The 17,433-nt window shown below is 54.1% G+C and overlaps 1 protein-coding gene across 1 annotated transcript; it reads left to right on the forward strand.

Moving 5' to 3' along the window:
- Positions 1-10,648: 10,648 nt before the first annotated feature.
- LOC132320992 (outer dense fiber protein 3-like) lies at positions 10,649-14,087 on the forward strand. The gene is made up of 6 exons (XM_059834615.1): positions 10,649-10,754; positions 11,556-11,756; positions 11,978-12,079; positions 12,793-12,914; positions 13,346-13,486; positions 14,001-14,087. The coding sequence occupies exons 1-6, from the start codon at positions 10,649-10,651 to the stop codon at positions 14,085-14,087; spliced, it is 759 nt and encodes a 252-aa protein (XP_059690598.1).
- Positions 14,088-17,433: the final 3,346 nt, after the last annotated feature.

A 17,433-nucleotide genomic window follows, 5' to 3' on the forward strand; every position in this document is an offset into this window, starting at 1 on the left:
TGATCTCACTCTGTCCTGGGAGCGGGCCAGGGGCTCCAGTTTCAACGGGACAGGGCCCAGTCTGTCCTGGGAGCGGGCCAGGGAATCCAGTTTGGAATGGGAATGATCCCAGTCTGTCCTGGGAGGGGGCCAGGGGCTCCAGTTTCAACGGGACAGGGCCCAGTCTGTCCTGGGAGGGGGCCAGGGAATCCAGTTTGCACTGGGAATGATCCCAGTCTGTCCTGGGAGGGGGCCAGGGGCTCCAGTTTCGACTGGGACAGGGCCCAGTCTGTCCTGGGAGGGGGCCAGGGAATCCAGTTTGCACTGGGAATGATCGCAGTCTGTCCTGGAAGGGGGCCAGGGGATCCAATTTGGAATGTCAATGATCCCAGTCTGTCCTGGGAGGGGGCCAGGGGATGCAGTTTGGACTGGGACAGGGCACAGTCTGCCCTGGGAGGGGGCCAGGGCATCCAGTTTGGACTGGGACGGGGACCAGTCTGTCTAGGGTGGGGGCCAAGGGATCCAGTTTGGACTAGGAATGATCCCATTCTGTCCTGGGAGGGGGCCAAGGGATCCAGTTTGGACTGGGAATGATCCCAGTCTGTCCTGGGAGGGGGCCAAGGGATCCAGTTTGGACTGGGAATGATCCCAGTCTGTCCTGGGAGGGAGCCAGGGGCTCGAGTTTAGACTGGAACAGGGCCCAGTCTGTCCTGGGAGGGGACCAGGGGCTCCAGTGTGGACTGGACAGGGCCCAGTCTGTCCTGGGAGGGGGCCAGGGGCTCCAATTTGGACTGGGAATGATCCGTGTCTGTCCTGGGAAGGGGGAAGGAGATCCATTTTGTACTGGGACAGGGCCCAGTCTGTCTGGGAAGGGGCCAGGGGATGCAGTTTGGACTGGGGATGCTCCCAGTCTGTCCTGGGAGGGGGCCAGGGGATCCAGTTTGGACTGGGAATGATCCCAGTCTGTCCTGGGAGAGGGCCAGGGGATCCAGTTTGGACTGGGGATGCTCCCAGTCTGTCCTGGGAAAGAGCCGGGGGATCCAATTTGGACTGGGAATGATCCAAGTCTGTCCTGGGAGTGGGACAGGGGATCCAGTTTGGACTGGGACAGGGCCCAGTCTGTCTGGGAGGGGGCCAGGGGATCCAGTTAGGACTGGGGATGCTCCCAGTCTGTCCTGGGAGGGGACCAGGGGATCCAGTTTGTACTGGGAATGATCCCAGTCTGTCTGGGAAAGGGCCGGGGGATCCAATTTGGACTGGGAATGATCCCAGTCTGTACTGGGAGGGGGCCAGGGGATCCAGTTTGGACTGGGGATGCTCCCAGTCTGTCCTGGGATGGGGCCAGGGGATCCAGTTTGGACTGGGGATGGGGACCAGTGTGTCCAGGGTGGGGGCCAAGGGATGCAGTTTGGACTAGGAATGATCCCATTCTGTCCTGGGAGGGGGCCAAGGGATCCAGTTTACACTGGGACGGGGACCAGTCTGTCCAGGGTGGGGGCCAGGGGATGCAGTTTGGACTTGGGATGCTCCCAGTCTGTCCTGGGAGGGGACCAGGGGATCCAGTTTGGACTGGGAATGATCCCGGTCTGTCCTGGGAGGGGGCCAGGGGATCCAGTTTGGACTGGGGATGCTCCCAGTCTGTCCTGGGAGAGGGCCAGGGGATCCAGTTTGGACTGGGGATGCTCCCAGTCTGTCCTGGGAGTGGGACAGGGGATCCAGTTTGGACTGGGACAGGGCCCAGTCTGTCCTGGGAGGGGGCCAAGGCATCCAGTTTGGACTTTGAATAATTCCAATCTGTCCTGGGAGGGGGCCAGGGGATCAAATTTAGACTGGGGATTATCCCAGTCTGTCCTGGGAGGGGGACAGGGGATCCAGTTTGGACTGGGACAGGGCCCTGTCTGTCCTGGGAGGAGGCAAGGACATCCAATCTGGAATGGGGCAGGGCCCAGTCTGTCCTGGTAGGGGGCCAGGGGATCCCTTTTGGACTGGGAATGATTCCAGACCATACTGGGAGGAAGCCAGTGTATCCACTTTGGACTGGGAATGATCGCGGTCTGTCCTGGGAGGGGGCCAAGGGATCCAGTTTGGACTGGGACAGGGCCCAGTCTGTCCTGGGAGGGGGCGAAGGGATCCAATTTGGACTGGGAATGATCCCAGTCTGTCCTGGGAAAGGGCCGGGGGATCCAGTTTGGACTGGGAACGATCCCAGTCTGTCCTGGGAGGGCGCCAGGGGATCCAGTTTGGACTGGGAATGATCCCAGTCTGTCCTGGGAGGGGGCAAGGGGATCCAGTTTGGACTGGGAATGATCCCAGTCTGTCCTGGGAGGGGGCCCGGGGATCCAGTTTGGACTGGGAATGATCCCAGTCTGTCCTGGGAGGGGGCCGGGGGATCCAATTTGGACTGGGAATGATCCCAGTTTGGACTGGGAATGATCCCAGTCTCTACTGGGAGGGGGACAGGGGATCCAGTTTGGACTGGGAATGATCCCAGTCTGTCTGGGAAAGGCCCGGGGGATCCAATCTGGACTGGGAATCATCCCAGTCTGTCCTGGGAGGGGGCCAGGCGATCCAGTTTGGACTGGTGATGCTCCCAGTCTGTCCTGGGAGGGGGCCAGGGGATCCATTTTGGACTGGGAATGATCCCAGTCTGTACTGGGATGGGGACAGGGGATCCAGTTTGGACTGGGAATGATCCCAGTCTGTCCTGGGAGGGGGCCAGGGGATCCAGTTTGGACTGGGAATGATTGCAGTCTGTACTGGGAGCGGGGTAGAGAATGCAGCTTGGACTGGGAACGATCCCAGTCTGTCCTGGGAGGGGGCCAGGGAATCCAGTTCGGACTGGGAATGATCTCACTCTGTCCTGGGAGCGGGCTAGGGGCTCCAGCTTGGACTGGGACAGGGCCCAGTCTGTCCTGGGAGCGGGCCAGGGGATCCAGTTTGGAATGGGAATGATCCCAGTCTGTCCTGGGAGGGGGCCAGGGGCTCCAGTTTCAACGGGACAGGGCCCAGTCTGTCCTGGGAGGGGGCCAGGGAATCCAGTTTGCACTGGGAATGATCCCAGTCTGTCCTGGGAGGGGGCCAAGGGATCCAGTTTGGACTGGGAATGATCCCAGTCTGTCCTGGGAGGGGGCCAAGCGATCCAGTTTGGACTGGGAATGATCCCAGTCTGTCCTGGGAGGGGGCCAAGGGATCCAGTTTGGACTGGGAATGATCCCAGTCTGTCCTGGGAGGGAGCCAGGGGCTCGAGTTTGGACTGGAACAGGGCCCAGTCTGTCCTGGGAGGGGGCCAGGGGATCCAGTTTGGACTGGGACAGGGCCCAGTCTGTCCTGGGAGGGGGCCAGGGCATCCAGTTTGGACTGGGAATGATCCGTGTCTGTCCTGGGAGGCGGGAAGGGGATCCATTTTGTACAGGGACAGGGCCCAGTCTGTCTGGGAGGGGGCCAGGGGCTCGAGTTTGGACTGGAACAGGGCCCAGTCTGTCCTGGGAGGGGGCCAGGGGATCCAGTTTGGACGGGGAATGATGCCAATCTGTCTGGGAAAGGGCCGGGGGATCCAATTTGGACTGGGAATCATCCCAGTCTGTCCTGGGAGGGGGCCAGGCGATCCACTTTGGACTGGGGATGCTCCCAGTCTGTCCTGGGAGGGGGCCAGGGGATCCATTTTGGACTGGGAATGATCCCAGTCTGTACTGGGAGGGGGGCAGGGGATGCAGTTTGGACTGGGAATGATCCCAGTCTGTCCTGGGAGGGGGCCAGGGGATCCAGTTTGGACTGGGGATGCTCCCAGTCTGTCCTGGGAGAGGGCCAGGGGATCCAGTTTGGACTGGGGATGCTCCCAGTCTGTCCTGGGAAAGAGCCGGGGGATCCAATTTGGACTGGGAATGATCCGAGTCTGTCCTGGGAGTGGGACAGGGGATCCAGTTTGGACTGGGGCAGGGCCCAGTCTGTCCTGGGAGGGGGCCAGGGCATCCAGTTTGGACTGGGAATGGTCGCAGTCTGTCCTGGGAGGGGGCCAGGGGATCCAGTTTGGACTGGGACAGGGCCCAGTCTGTCCTGGGAGGAGGCAAGGACATCCAATCTGGAATGGGGCAGGGCCCAGTCTGTCCTGGTAGGGGGCCAGGGGATCCCTTTTGGACTGGGAATGATTCCAGTCCATACAGGGAAAAAGCCAGTGTATCCACTTTGGACTGGGAATGATCGCGGTCTGTCCTGGGAGGGGGCCAAGGGATCCAGTTTGGACTGGGACAGGGCCCAGTCTGCCCTGTGAGGGGGCCAAGGGATCCAGTTCGGACTCGGAATGATCCCAGTCTGTCCTGGGAGGGGGCGAAGGGATCCAATTTGGACTGGGAATGATCCCAGTCTGTCCTGGGAAAGGGCCGGGGGATCCAGTTTGGACTGGGAACGATCCCGGTCTGTCCTGGGAGGGCGCCAGAGGATCCAGTTTGGACTGGGAACGATCCCAGTCTGTCCTGGGAGGGCGCCAGGGGATCCAGTTTGGACTGGGAATGATCCCAGTCTGTCCTGGGAGGGGGCCAGGGGATACAGTTTGGACTGGGAATGATCCCAGTTTGGACTGGGAATGATCCCAGTCTCTACTGGGAGGGGGGTGTAGAGGATCGACTTTGGACTGGGAATTATTCCAGTCCATACTGGGGGTGGGGCAGGGGATCCTGTTTGGACTGGTAATGATCCCAGTCTGTACTGGGAGGTGGCCAGGGGATCCAGTTTGGACTGGGAATGATTCCAGTCCATACTGGGAGGAGGCCATTGGATCCAGTTTGGACTGGGAATGGTTCCAGTCCATACTGGGGGTGGGGCAGGGGATCCTGTTTGGACTGGTAATGATCCCAGTCTGTACTGGGAGGTGGCCAGGGGATCCAGTTTGGACTGGGAATGATTCCAGTCCATACTGGGAGGAGGCCATTGGATCCAGTTTGGACTGGGAATGGTTCCAGTCCATACTGGGGGTGGGGCAGGGGATCCTGTTTGGACTGGTAATGATCCCAGTCTGTACTGGGAGGTGGCCAGGGGATCCAGTTTGGACTGGGAATGATTCCAGTCCATACTGGGAGGAGGCCATTGGATCCAGTTTGGACTGGGAATGATCCCAGTCTGTCCAGGGAGGGGGCCAGGTGATCCATTTTGGACTGGGAATGATCCCAGTCTGTCCTTGGAGGGGGCCAGGGCATCCAGTTCGGACTGGGACAGGGCCCAGTCTGTCCTGGCAGGTCACACGCAGAAACAAACTTCACAACTCACACAGAGTTATAAAGCTGACATTGGTTTATTGCAGCGCCGGGTGCAAGGGGATTTCTCCTCCTAACATGCACACCGGGTTAAAATCATGACAGGTATTTAAAACAGTTAACAAAGTTAGTTACGCCTCCTGGTTCTACCCCTTAATTAACTCTTGGTTAATACTTTTCTTACTTCATCTTAAAGTTACAGTTCTCTTTTAATTCACCACATATGCTCAGAGAGTAGGGGGCTAAATTGGGTTGGGGCTTCTCTAGCTAGGAGGTGTGGTTTTTGGTATTAAAATGAGATTATAATGAGACAAGTTAACTCTAGGGCACTATTTTGGCAGTCTTTTCTACATTTCTACGATTCGTCCTTGTGCTAATCATTATTGCTAGTTAGCAGAGAGTCAGTGAAGACAATCTTTATCACAGAGAGTCAGTGCAGACAGTCTTTATCTCTAATATGTCTAAGTACGGGGTGCAGTTGTTACAAAGTATCTTCTCTACACTTTTCTTTCTTACTTTTAACCCTTGTTTCTCAAAATGCCCTGTAATACAGGATATAAGTATAGGCTGTTCTATACCTTCAGAGCTGTAGGCTGTAGACTAGATAGATATGGGCCATGAGTAGAGTTCCTGTTTGCTAATTGTAATTTCTTTTCCGTATGCTAAAACAGGCAAGCAATGGGACAGCAGTGTAGTCCTCCTACTGAGAAGCTGGGCCCAGTCTAGAATGACAAGAAGCCCACCCTGACTGATATGGTAGGAAGGGAGACAGAAAAGGAGCGCGGCCAGGAGAGCTGTTAAAGTAGCAGCTGAAAGCTGGTCGCTGCTGCATACAAGGTGGGAAAGTGTGGGCTGGAGAGCCGGAGGGCTCTGCTGCTAATGCTGGCAACAGGTAAGCAGCAGGTCCTCTTCAGAGAAGGTGACATGCATTGGACTCTCTCAAAAGGGCCTTTGTACCTCCTGATAACTGGGGCCCTGTGACAGTGATGGTAAGGTCGTCAGCCTGCAGCTCTGCAGCAGTTAAAACTACCGCTGAAATAATTCTGATGGCGGATGCTGTTCTGTGTGTTTTGTTTTGGGTAGTCATTTCATTGAGCTAGAATTATTTCTTTGCGATTAGGTGACGGGGATCTTCTTGCCCTGATCGTCTCTTTCTGGAGTGCGTCCTGACATCCGCTGTCATCCACAGGTTTCCCCTGTGTGGCCAAGAGGAGCGATGGTTGTGATGTGGACTGCTGTGAGTAACGACTTCAGCACTAGGCTTGGATTTTCTGAATTGCTGAAGAGAGCCAGACATGGCAGGTGCTCCATCCCTGAGTTTTGATGTGCTTAAAATATAGAGGGAATATGGGGATGATTTGTCCTCTGCTCCCTCCTCCTCTTCCTGTTGCCTCTTGTTGCCTCCTCATCTTCCTCTTTCCTTATTTTGCCTCCTGTGTCCTCCTCTTCTTCCTCCTCCAGTTACTTCCTGTTGTGTCTATGCCTCCTCTTCCTCCTCCTCATCTTGCTACCTGTTGCCTCCTGTCACCGCTTCCTCCTCCTCCTGTTTTCTCCTGTTGCCTCCTCTTCTTTCTCCTCCTCCTCTTCTCCCGTCTCTTACCATTGCCTCCTGTTGCCTCCTCCTCTTCCTCCTTTTGCCTCCTGTGGCCTCCTCTTTTCTCCTCCTCCTTCTCCTCCTGTTGCCTCCGGTTTCCTTCTGTTTCCTTCTCCTACTCTTCCTCCTCCTCCTCCTGTTGCCTCCTCACCTTCTTCCTTCTGCTGTTTCCTCATGCTGAATCCTCCTTCTCCTCCTTTGTCCTCCTGTTGTATCCTGTTGCCTTCTCCTGTGGCCTCCTACTGCCTCCTCTTCCTCCTCCTCCTCTTTCCTCTTGTTGCTTCCTCTTGCCTCCTGTTGCCTCCTCCTACTCCTCATCCTATTTTCTCCTGTTGCCTCATGTTTCTTCCTCCTCCTATTGCTTCCTCCTCATCGCCACCCTTCTTCTCCTGTGGCCTCCTTCCTCTTGTTTCTTCTTGTGGACTCCTCTACCTTTTGCATCCTGTTGCCTTCTCTTGCCTCCCCTCGCCTCCTCTTCTCTCCTCTTCCCACCTCCTCTGCTTGCCTTCTGTTGCCTCTTCCTCCATCTTTTGTCTCCTGGTCCCTTCCTCTTCTCTTGCGTTCTTTTGCCTCCTTCTTATTGTGGCCTCCTCTTGCCTCCTCCTCTTGTTGCCACATGTTGCTTCCTGTTCCCTCCTCCTCCTCCTCCTCCTCCTCCTCCTCCTCCTCCTCCTCCTCCTCCTCCTCTTCCTCCTCATGTTGGCACCTGTTGCCTCCTGTTTCCTCTTCCTCCCACTCCTCATGTTGTCTCCTACTGCCTCCTCTTGCCTCCTTTTCCTTGTCCTCCTACTGCCTCCACCTGCGTCCTGTTACATCCTCCTCTACCTTCTCCTTTTGCCTCCTGTTTCCTCCTCCTGCTCCTTCTCCTTTGCCTCCTGTTTCCTCCTCCTCCTGTTGCCTCCTCTTCTTCCTCGTCCTGTTCCCTCCTCCTCCTTCTGTTACCTATAGCTGCCTCCTGTTGCCTTCTGTTGCTTCCTCATCCTCCTCCTCCTCCAGTTGCCTCCTGTTACCTCCTGTTGCCTCATCCTCTTCCTTCCTCTGTGTCCTCCTTTTGCTACCTATTGCCTCCTGTAACCTCTCCTCCTATTGCCTCCTTTTGCCTCCTCCTCCTGTTCCCTCCTTTTGCTTCCCATTTCCTGCTCCTCCTCTTCTTCCTCCTCTTGTTTCTTCCTGTTGCCTCTTTTTTCCTCTTCTTCCTCCTCCTCCTTTTGCCTCCTGTTGCCTCCTGTTTCCTCCTCCTCCCCTTCCTCCTATTGCCTCCTTTTGCCTCCTCATCCTCCTGCTGTTTCCTCATGTTGAAACCACCTCTTGTTGCTCGTTTTGCATTCTTTTGCCTTCTCCTCCTGTGGCCTCCTGTTACCTCCTCCTTCTCCTTCTCCCTTTTCCTCCTGTAGCCTCCTTTGCCTCCTCCTTCTCTTCCTTCCTGTAGCCTCTGTTTGTTCCTCCTCCTTCTCCTTCTCCTTCTCCCTTTTCCTCCCGTAGCCTCCTTTGCCTTCCTCCTTCTCTTCCTTCCTGTGGCCTCTTGTTTTTCCCTCCTCCTCCTCCTGGCTGCTCATGGCTTGGACAGCCATACTCTTTACTGGGTAAAAAGCTGGCTGGATGGCCGGGCCCAAAGGCTTGTGGGGAATGGAGTTATCTCCAGTGGATGGCCGGTCACAAGTGGTGTTCTCCAGGGCTCAGTATTGGGGCCAGTTCTGTTTAATATCTTTATCAGTGATCTGGATGAGGGGATCGCATGCACCGTCAGTAGGTTTGCAGACGACACCAAGTTGGGCGGGAGTGTTGATCTGCTTGAGGGTGGGAAGGCTCTGCAGAGGGATCTGGACAGGCTGGATCGACGGGCCGAGGCCAATCGTATGAGGTTCAACAAGGCTGAGTGCCAGGTCCTGCACTCGTGTCACAATGACCCCATGCAACGCTACAGGCTTGGGGAAGAGTGGCTGGAAAGCTGCCTGGTGGAAGAGGACTTAGGGGTGTTGATCAACAGCCAGCTGATTATGAGCCAGCAGCGTGCCCAGGTGGCCAAGAAGGCCAATGACATCCTGGCTTGTATCAGAAACAGTGGGGCCAGCAAGACTAGGGAAATGATTGTACCTTTGTATACTCGGCACTGGTGAGGCCGCACCTCGAATACTGTGATTAGCTCTGGGCCACTCGCTCCAAGGCAGGCACTGAGGTGCTAGAGTGAGTCCAAAGAAGGGCAACGAGGCTGGTGAAGGGTCTGGAGAGCAAGTTCTACGAGGAGCGGCTGAGGGAACTGCAGTTCTTTAGTCTGAAGCAAAGGAGGCTCAGGGGAGACCTTATCACTCTCTACAACTACCTGAAAGGAGTTTGTAGCCAGGTGGGTGTCGGTCTCTTTTCCCAGGTAACAAGTGATAGGACGAGAGGAAACGGCCTCAAGTTGTGCCAGGGGAGGTTTAGATTGCATGTTAGGAAAAACTTCTTCACTGAAAGGGTTATCAAGCACTGGAACAGGCTGCCCAGGGAAGTGCTACCTGGAGGTATTTAAAAGAGGTGTAGATGTGGCACTTAGGGACATGGCTTAGTGGTGGACATGGCAGTGTTTATTTGCCATTAGACTGGATGATCTTAAAGGTCTTCTCCAACCTAAATGATTCTGTGATTCTATGATTCTGTACTATCTGAACTGTTGGCAGTACAGAATTAGACAAGTGGACAAACAAAAAGGGTGGAAATGGGGCCAAGCTGACGAGCTCCAAGAACATTACTCTGAGAAAAAGACTTCTTCCTTAGGAAAGTTTTCACATTTTTTTTCTTCCAGATCATCCCATTTGCTGACCTCTTCCTCAAACAGTTCCACGCCGTCCAGCACAGCTGCAAGACATCCCTTCATTCCTGCATTTCTCATTGATTCCCATTCCCTATTCACCCTCAATACTCAAGACAGCATCATGCAGGCTGCGAGGAAAAAAATTACCTGCATCCCAGCCAGGCCCAGTACAGAAACCCTTCTGTGCCCTCTCACAATTTTTATTCCTATGAGAAACCCATGTAATATAGGACATGTGACTTCCTGGGGAGAAATGTGAAAACGCTCCTGATCTGTGGCTGGCATCTAGCTTTCCTTGCATGACCAAGAAAGTACACACAAGTCTGCACGGTTTCTTCTGCACCTTGGGAAAGGCCTCTCGTGCCTGTGTTTCCAAGGACAACCTCCTAAAAGTGGCACTGCAGAGGTATTCCTCAGCCTTGGTAACTGAGAGCTGCCAGCAGCAATTTCCTCTTACTAACATCAGGCCCAATTTGCCCTCCCCAAGAAAAAAAAGGTAGATTCAGGGACATCTGGAAAATAAGACATGAAATAGAAAATTCCAGGTGCTCAAATGCACATTCATGCTATTACGTGAGCCCAACAGTCTAAGGCTGCTAGATGAAATGCACAAATCGCATCAGTTTTTCCCTCCTTGCATGTTTCTGCCATGCAGACCTCATGAAGGTCTAGCCCTGCAAGCTGGACAACCCCAGCTCCTGATCAGCCGTATCACGCAACAGCACGTATGCCAGGCGCCAGGAGCCTGTATGATGTCACAGTGCGTCCCCATGATGAGTGAAGGCCTCTTCCCAAGGCCACCTGGCAGCTGACAGCACAACCTCTCCTGCCCGATCGCTGCCTGCCCTCACCCTCACTGTGCTCTGCGACCGAGAGCTGCAGCAGCCAACGAGCTCGTCCGCACCCAGTCCGATGGCCAAGGCTGAGAAAGGTGACACGTCGCTGCTCCTCCCGGGGAGGTTTCACACCGGGCCTCTGTCAGAGAAGCCCCTCAACAACTCTCCTGCTCTTGCCATAGGCTTTGTAGCCACCTCCAAGATGGACGGAGCCTGGGTGGGCACCTGGAGACCTCATCGCCCACGCGGCCCCATCATGGCCCAGTTTACCAGCCCAGGACCCAAGTACTCAATCCCCGGGACCACAGGTAAAACCACCATACAAGGGGGGAGCGCCACATCCACTACCTCCAGGGGACAAGTAGCCACTGCCCCATTCCCCTTTGCTCCAATCCTCCATGTTCTCAGCTGCAGCAAGGACACAGGCCTGCCAGAGGAAGCTCAGGCTGCTCATGGGAAAGCCCCGGAGAAGAGCTGCCTGGCTCTGCAAAGCCCAGAGGTGGCCTTAGCAGCCCCTTAACGCCTGAGTGCACAGGAGGAAGCTTGTTCTGTATCTTTGCCACAAACTTGTTGCTCCCACTTCACCCTTTTCTTCTTCTCTTCTTCTCCTCCTCCTCCTCTTCCTCTTTTTCTGCTTCTCCTCCTTCTCTTCTTCTCCTCCTTCATCTTCTCCTCTTGTACTTCATCTTCTCTTCCTGTTCTTCTTCTCCTTCTTTTTCAACTTCTCTGCTTCTTCTCCTTCACTTTCTTCTTCTCCTCCTCTGTCATAGCAGTAAAGTTTCATTTTCTTTTCCATCAGGGCGCTGGGAAAGCAAAATGTCACAGAAGCGATCTTTACGTTTGCTTTAAGTTAACTTAGCAACTGTTTTGGGGTTTACTACTTCATAACAATAGCATTTTGGAGATATGCTGATTAATTGCACGGTGCCTACATTGTTCTTGCTGGAGGTCGTTGTACCATTGTATTGGCCTGCTGGTATCCTCCTTGGAGGAAAAAGTCACACAGGAAGGGACTTTCTTGAGGCCGGCAACTCCGACTCCTGCACTTAGAAACTAGCTTTAAATAGGCAGTTGCAGGCAGGTGTCCTTTCACAGGCTTTTCTTCCTAGGTTACCTGGCTCACAATCCCAGCAAAACCAAAGCGCCTGCGTACACGTTTCAAGGGGCCAAACGTCCCGTCGCAGACAGCTGTTCTCCGGGTCCTCGGTACTACGTCCAGCCCTCCATCACCAGGAACGGGAAGTACGTGGCTCCAGCACATCACATGTGCGGACTTCCCAAGATAAAGACCGAGGTCACCCCTGGACCGAGTGAGTACCATTTCTCCAGCACTTCTTTCAGGCAAGACAAGCACGCCTTCCTTTTGCCCTGTGCTACCGGGGTACAAAACCATCAGCTCACGCCCTGAAGGAGCTTCAGAGGTTTCCAGACAGAAAGCAAACAAGGCTGAGACCTCCACCTGACCTTTCCTCTTTGGCTTGAGGAAAAGAGCTCAGCTTCACTGCTTTTCTCCATTTCTCCTCTGCCCTAGGCGACTACTCCACCGACAAGGCCAACAAACACCTCTACAAATGCGTGCCGGCACAGTCCATGGCCTTCCGGCATAAGGCCGTCAAAACCGACCAAACTCCAGGTAGGGGAACTTGGGGAGATACACACACTTGCAGCCTGCGTGTCCTCCCAGGAAAATCTGCTGGACAGCTTATTCAACAGGCCTAGGGAAAAGCCTGCACAGCAGGACGCAACGGCCTCTTGACAAGCTTGCTTGATGTCCCAGACCACCTGTCACGTTAAAGGGCAAGGCAATTTGGCAGAAAATAAACCCCCTTGCGTTCCAGCTTGTCCTCAGATATCAGAGGGGCTGGGGGCGGCGAGGCTTAGATTCTGAGTGATGCCCAATGCTCTGTGTTACAAGTCCGGTCGCGTTCAATGTATTGAACTCCTACGATTACGGATGCACTCGTAACACCATGCACTTTCAGTCCAGTCGTGTTCCATGACCTAGCATGGCCACACTTAAGGGATTTATGGCGTTCAGTGGGAACTCTCACGGCTAGATTAGTGAATAGTGCCTTTCCGTAAAATGCGAATATAAATCTAATTCCTAAGTTACCTCCAGCAATTATTCCACACCACCAACTTCTCTCATCCCATAGAAGAAGTGGCAACTCAGGCTTGGAGCTGCCGACACACACCACATGTGACCGAAGACGAATACATTGGGAGGAGGGGCAAAACATCCTTCCTGCTCCTGGCAGCAGCCTTGACAGGCTGCTCCTCTCCCACCCCAGCGCTGCTGCTCTCCCCGCAAGACTCACACAGGCATTCCTCCCATTCCCCTTCCAGGTCCTGGCACCTACACCCTGCCTCGGCTGGTGGGACCCAACACAGCCTACACCCACGCCAGCCCGTGCTACTCCATGAAAGGGAAGAGTAAGCACAATGGCTTTGCTGAAGACCTCTCCAAGGTGAGCTACGCTTCTCTGCTCTCTCGCGTCAGCAGCTGAAGCTCAGGTTAGAAGGGCTCCAGCGCCTGCTGCAGCCTCCCTTAACGCGCACTTGCCTGCACCAGCAGCAAAACCCAAGAAGCCTCGGGTCCCCTGGCTCTCCTGCTCTTAACAGCGGGAAAGGGGAGGCTCTGCCGACACCTGCGGTCCCTCGCTTCCTAACACTAACAGTTTTGGTGGGGCAAAGCTCATCGGCACTAATGGGAATCTCCATCCTCCTCTGGGAAATCTGCCTCTTGGCAGGTTAAATGGAGGTTCCCTTGTTACAATCGCTCCGTGCCTCTCACACCACTTCTCTGGCCGGCCAGCTCAAGTAGCACAGCCCGTGTGGGCACCCAGCAAGAATCAACACCCGCCTTCTGTACCCAACAACCTCCCTGCCTCTCTTACAGACGCCAGGTCCTGCTGCATTCCCCAAGGTGGAACTGGACGTCTACAAAAAAAGGGCTCCCGTGTACACAATGGGAACCAACAGTAGACTCAGAGGCGACAAAACAGTGAAGCCAGGGCCAGCAGACTACCACCCGGGAAAGGTAAGGCAGCTTGCCCACCTCTCCTCCTCCGCTTTGCAACAACCAACCCTTAAGCATCTCCCCCTTCCGACGGGGCTTCTGAGAACTCAAGACCACCTTAGTGGAGTGACAAAACACAGGACAGCAGGCCTGCTCCCTGGCCTTGGCCCAAAGCCGAGCAGAGGGAGGCCAAAACCCCCATCTTTGCATCTCCCCTAGCTGAGCCATTCAATGCTGATAGGCGCTCACACATCACAAGCTCTTCAGGAGGACACACCGCCGCAGAAGGGACGAGCAGACCCAAGAGCAGACCTTTCTTATGCACTGGGGATCAGCTGGGAGGGCAGGGGCATCTAGCGAAGTCTGGCTGGAGCTAGAAGGACTCTGGACTTGGAGCCAGTTCCAGTGCCAGCTCAGCTCTGGGCAAATGCACCTACATCAACTTGTTATGCCAGACGGCCTTCTCTGAAGACAAGTCTTCTTAAGAACAAGGCACCACGGTCACCCTTTTTTTTCCTCACTTTTCCCCTTCCAGGTGACGCTGATCAAGCCCCAGGCACCTGCTCCCACTTTTGGACTCCGACATTCCCTCTACACAATTCCTCTAATACCTCTGATATGAGACTAATAAAACAACACCCCCCGCAAAGACCTTGTCTGGTCACCTTCAGCTGCAGGGAGAGGGCATGTGCGTGAGTGAGGACGATCAGCTCCCTCCATTTCATGTCTATGCCTCAGCCAAAACATTGCAAGACAAGGACGAGAGGAGAGCACCGAGATCAACAGCATAAGCAAGGCAGAGAGCTCTGACAGCACCGTTTCACCTGACCGAACCTAAACACTGCCCCGTGAAAGCAGTCCAGCCCTTCCCTACATGCTCTCACCCCATGGCTGAGCATCCCGCAGGCACAGGCTTGCCCCCAGGGACACAGCCTGTCTTGGCACCCCCCCTTTTCAGTGCACACAGGTGGCTTCTCTCCAGGGTGCGGCCAGAAACACAGCTGCTCTGCGTGACCTCTTGCCATGGGCTAAATGCCACAGGCAAGTCCCCAAAACACTGACCGTTAAGGAGAAAGAATCCAACAGACAGGATGATGGTTGCGTCCTCCAGGTTGCCTTATAAAAGCTAGCTATCCAGAAAGGAATTGGCAATATGGCAGGATGAAGATGGTACAGCCCCTCTGGGCAACCTGCTTCAATGCTGGGCTGCCCCAAAGGGGAAGAAGGTTTTCCTTACCTCTAGCCTGAAGCTTTCATATTTCAACATCGTCTAGACTATTGTCTGTTTTCCTCCTGCCAAGCACCACAGGGATGAATTTGGATCCATTTTCCTGAAAACCTCTGCCTAGGGACTGGCCAGGCTGCTGGCAGGGTCCCAAAGCCCTCCCATTCTAGAGAATGAAAATGCCCTGTCCTGCAGCATCTCCTTGCAGGGAAGTGCTCCAGGCCCCGAGCATCTTCATGGCCCTCTGCTGATCTTGCTCCCACTTATTAACATCTTTCTTGTACCGGGAGCCCAAAAATTGACCCCGTATTGTGCATGTGGTCTAATGAGTGACGAGTAGGGGGAGATAATCGCTTCCCTCCATCTTTGGGTGAGGCCCCTGTTCATACAGCCCAGGACACTTCTTTGCTACCAGGGCACACTGCTGGAAGGTGTTTTGTCTTCTGTCGCCCAGGAGCATCAGGGTATGTTCCACAGAACTGCATCCCGGTCAGATGATCCCCAGCCCATATCACTGGAGGGGGCCGGTCTGGCCCAGGTGCAGGACCCAGTGCTAGTTCTTGTGGAATTTCAGGAGGTTTGTGGCAAGGCATCCCTCCCACCCGGCAGGGCTTCTCTGAATGGCATCCTTAAGGCACAGGAATGCTCCTCCCCATTTGATGACATCAACAGACCTGATGATGGATGCGTCCTCCAGGTCGCCTTATAAAAGTGCACCTTAGAAAGTGCACAGGGCCCAGGAAAGACTCCTGTGCTGCAGTGGCACCTGCATCTGCAATGTTACTAGGAATGGATCATCCATCTGCAAAGGTATCTGCATCGACATCTGCACCTCCAGGGGTATCTCCTTCTGCGATAGTGTGTTCGCCTGCAGTGCTCTCTCTCTTGGTATTTGCACGCGGAATGGCATCTGCAGTGCCATGGAGGACAGGTGGAAGGTTAGGGGCTTCGAGGGAGGGTGCTAGGGCTTAGGGGTTAGGGGTTTATGTTAGCAGCTTGGGTTCAGGCATCTGGGGAGAGTTTCTGCTTTGGGCTTTGTGCTCAGGGCAGGGCTAGGGCTGAGAGCTCCCCTTTTAGGGTTAGGGATCAGGGTGAGGCTCAGTGTGAGGGTTTGTGATTCTGCTTAGAGCTTCTTGTAATTGATTTGAGCACTGACTAGCTTTGTGGGTTGAGGGGTTGGGTTAGGGCTAGATGTGAGGGCTGCCATTAAGGCTAGAGGTGAGGGCTGCCGTTAAGGCTAGCATTTGAGGGGTAGGGACCTCACAGACAACAAGCAAGTGCTGTCCCTCTCACATGCCTCTCCTTTGGCCTACCCCGTTGTCCCATCTCTCTCTTTGATGTCACTCACAAGCATCCTCACAATGCTGCTCCTCACCAGCCAGCTTCCTCCGGCAGAAATGACATCACAACCTACTCTCCGGCAATGTCACCTATGCCTTCACCTTCCTCTTGCCTAACCTCTCATCTCATCTCCCTGGCCTTTCCCTTCAGAACCTCACAATCCCTGCCCTGCTTCTAGATCCTGGGAAACATCAGTTAGGCTTAGGAGAGGGGTTGAAGATGAGGGAGGGTGAGGGACAGGATTAGGGAGTTGGGTGAGGGTTTAGGCTTCAGGCATCTGGTGAGGGGTTCAGCTTTGGCATTAGTGTCAGCATGGGATGATCTGTCATTCCCTAACAGCCCTGGAGCACTCCTTATCAGGATTGTAACCCAAGTGGAACGACACCACGGTTACCGAAATTCCATCATTTTACTAATGACTAAAGCCAATCATCTTGAAAACCTACAAACAGCGGTCCCAAGGGAGGCCCTTTGAGCTCTCCTGGACCGCAGCGGGCTGCGACCAGCATCTCCCTCCAAGTGGGACGCCTCTCAGAGTTCGCAAACTCTCCAGTTTGTGAAATTTGGAGGACTGCCACCGAAAGCTGGCGACGAAACCTGGGCTGAAACCCTCCCCTCCTGGAGGCTCAACCCTGGCCCCCTGAGAAATACTGAGACATTTGAAGTGAATATTTCACGGAACTCGAGGGGAATTTTTAACAGGTATACCTTTATATATGTATCTATAGCTTTATGTCTGTGTGCGTGCGTGCGTGGATCAATCTGTAATCAGGCTATTGTTGTGATTAGCTCGCTTCAGGCTATTGTTGTGATTAGCTCGCTTTGTAAATCCTAAAATTAATCCTTGATTAAGTGCTGCCTAAATCTTATAATTTACCTCAAATGGTGAATGAACCTCAAATTGCTGCTAAATACACATAATCCTTAGATGAAACACATTGACCAAGTCTGGGACTAGGATTACACCTAACCGCACCTAGACTGCTCTCTGAGAAGGAGCTTAGAAAGCAAGGGGGTCAATTCCGACCCTCGTGACTCAACGGGAGGAACTCTTCATCCCTTGTACCTTCTCTTTTCCTTTAGAGAGAAAGCGTTGACCAAGCCTTGGAATGAGTCTGGGTTCAGCGGCAGCTAATCTCCTCTTTGAGAAGTTTAGAAAGCAAGGGAGTCCATTCTGAACCTTGTGACTCAATGGGAGGGTCTTCCTTATTCTTTACCCCTTTGTTTCTCCGCTCTCTCCCTCTGTATAAATCATTCTGAGTTGATTCTCATTTGATTTCCCTTTGTATGTTTTAGTAAGTAGTAGAGTGAACCTTGCCATCGAATTCTGTTGAGTCGCATTTTTATAAACTTCTATTAAAATCGCTTTTCCCAATACCCTTGATGGTGATTCTTTAAGCGG

This window comes from Gavia stellata, unplaced genomic scaffold (assembly GCF_030936135.1).
Source record: "Gavia stellata isolate bGavSte3 unplaced genomic scaffold, bGavSte3.hap2 HAP2_SCAFFOLD_50, whole genome shotgun sequence".
NCBI lineage: Eukaryota > Metazoa > Chordata > Aves > Gaviiformes > Gaviidae > Gavia > Gavia stellata.

Bases quoted from the DNA above. Each gene is read 5' to 3' on its own strand.
- LOC132320992 (XM_059834615.1), top strand. From the start codon at position 10,649: ATGGACGGAGCCTGGGTGGGCACCTGGAGACCTCATCGCCCACGCGGC. The intron at 12,915-13,345 runs GTGAGCTACGCT...CCTCTCTTACAG, and splicing joins TTGCTGAAGACCTCTCCAAG to ACGCCAGGTCCTGCTGCATT. The intron at 13,487-14,000 runs GTAAGGCAGCTT...TTCCCCTTCCAG, and splicing joins CAGACTACCACCCGGGAAAG to GTGACGCTGATCAAGCCCCA.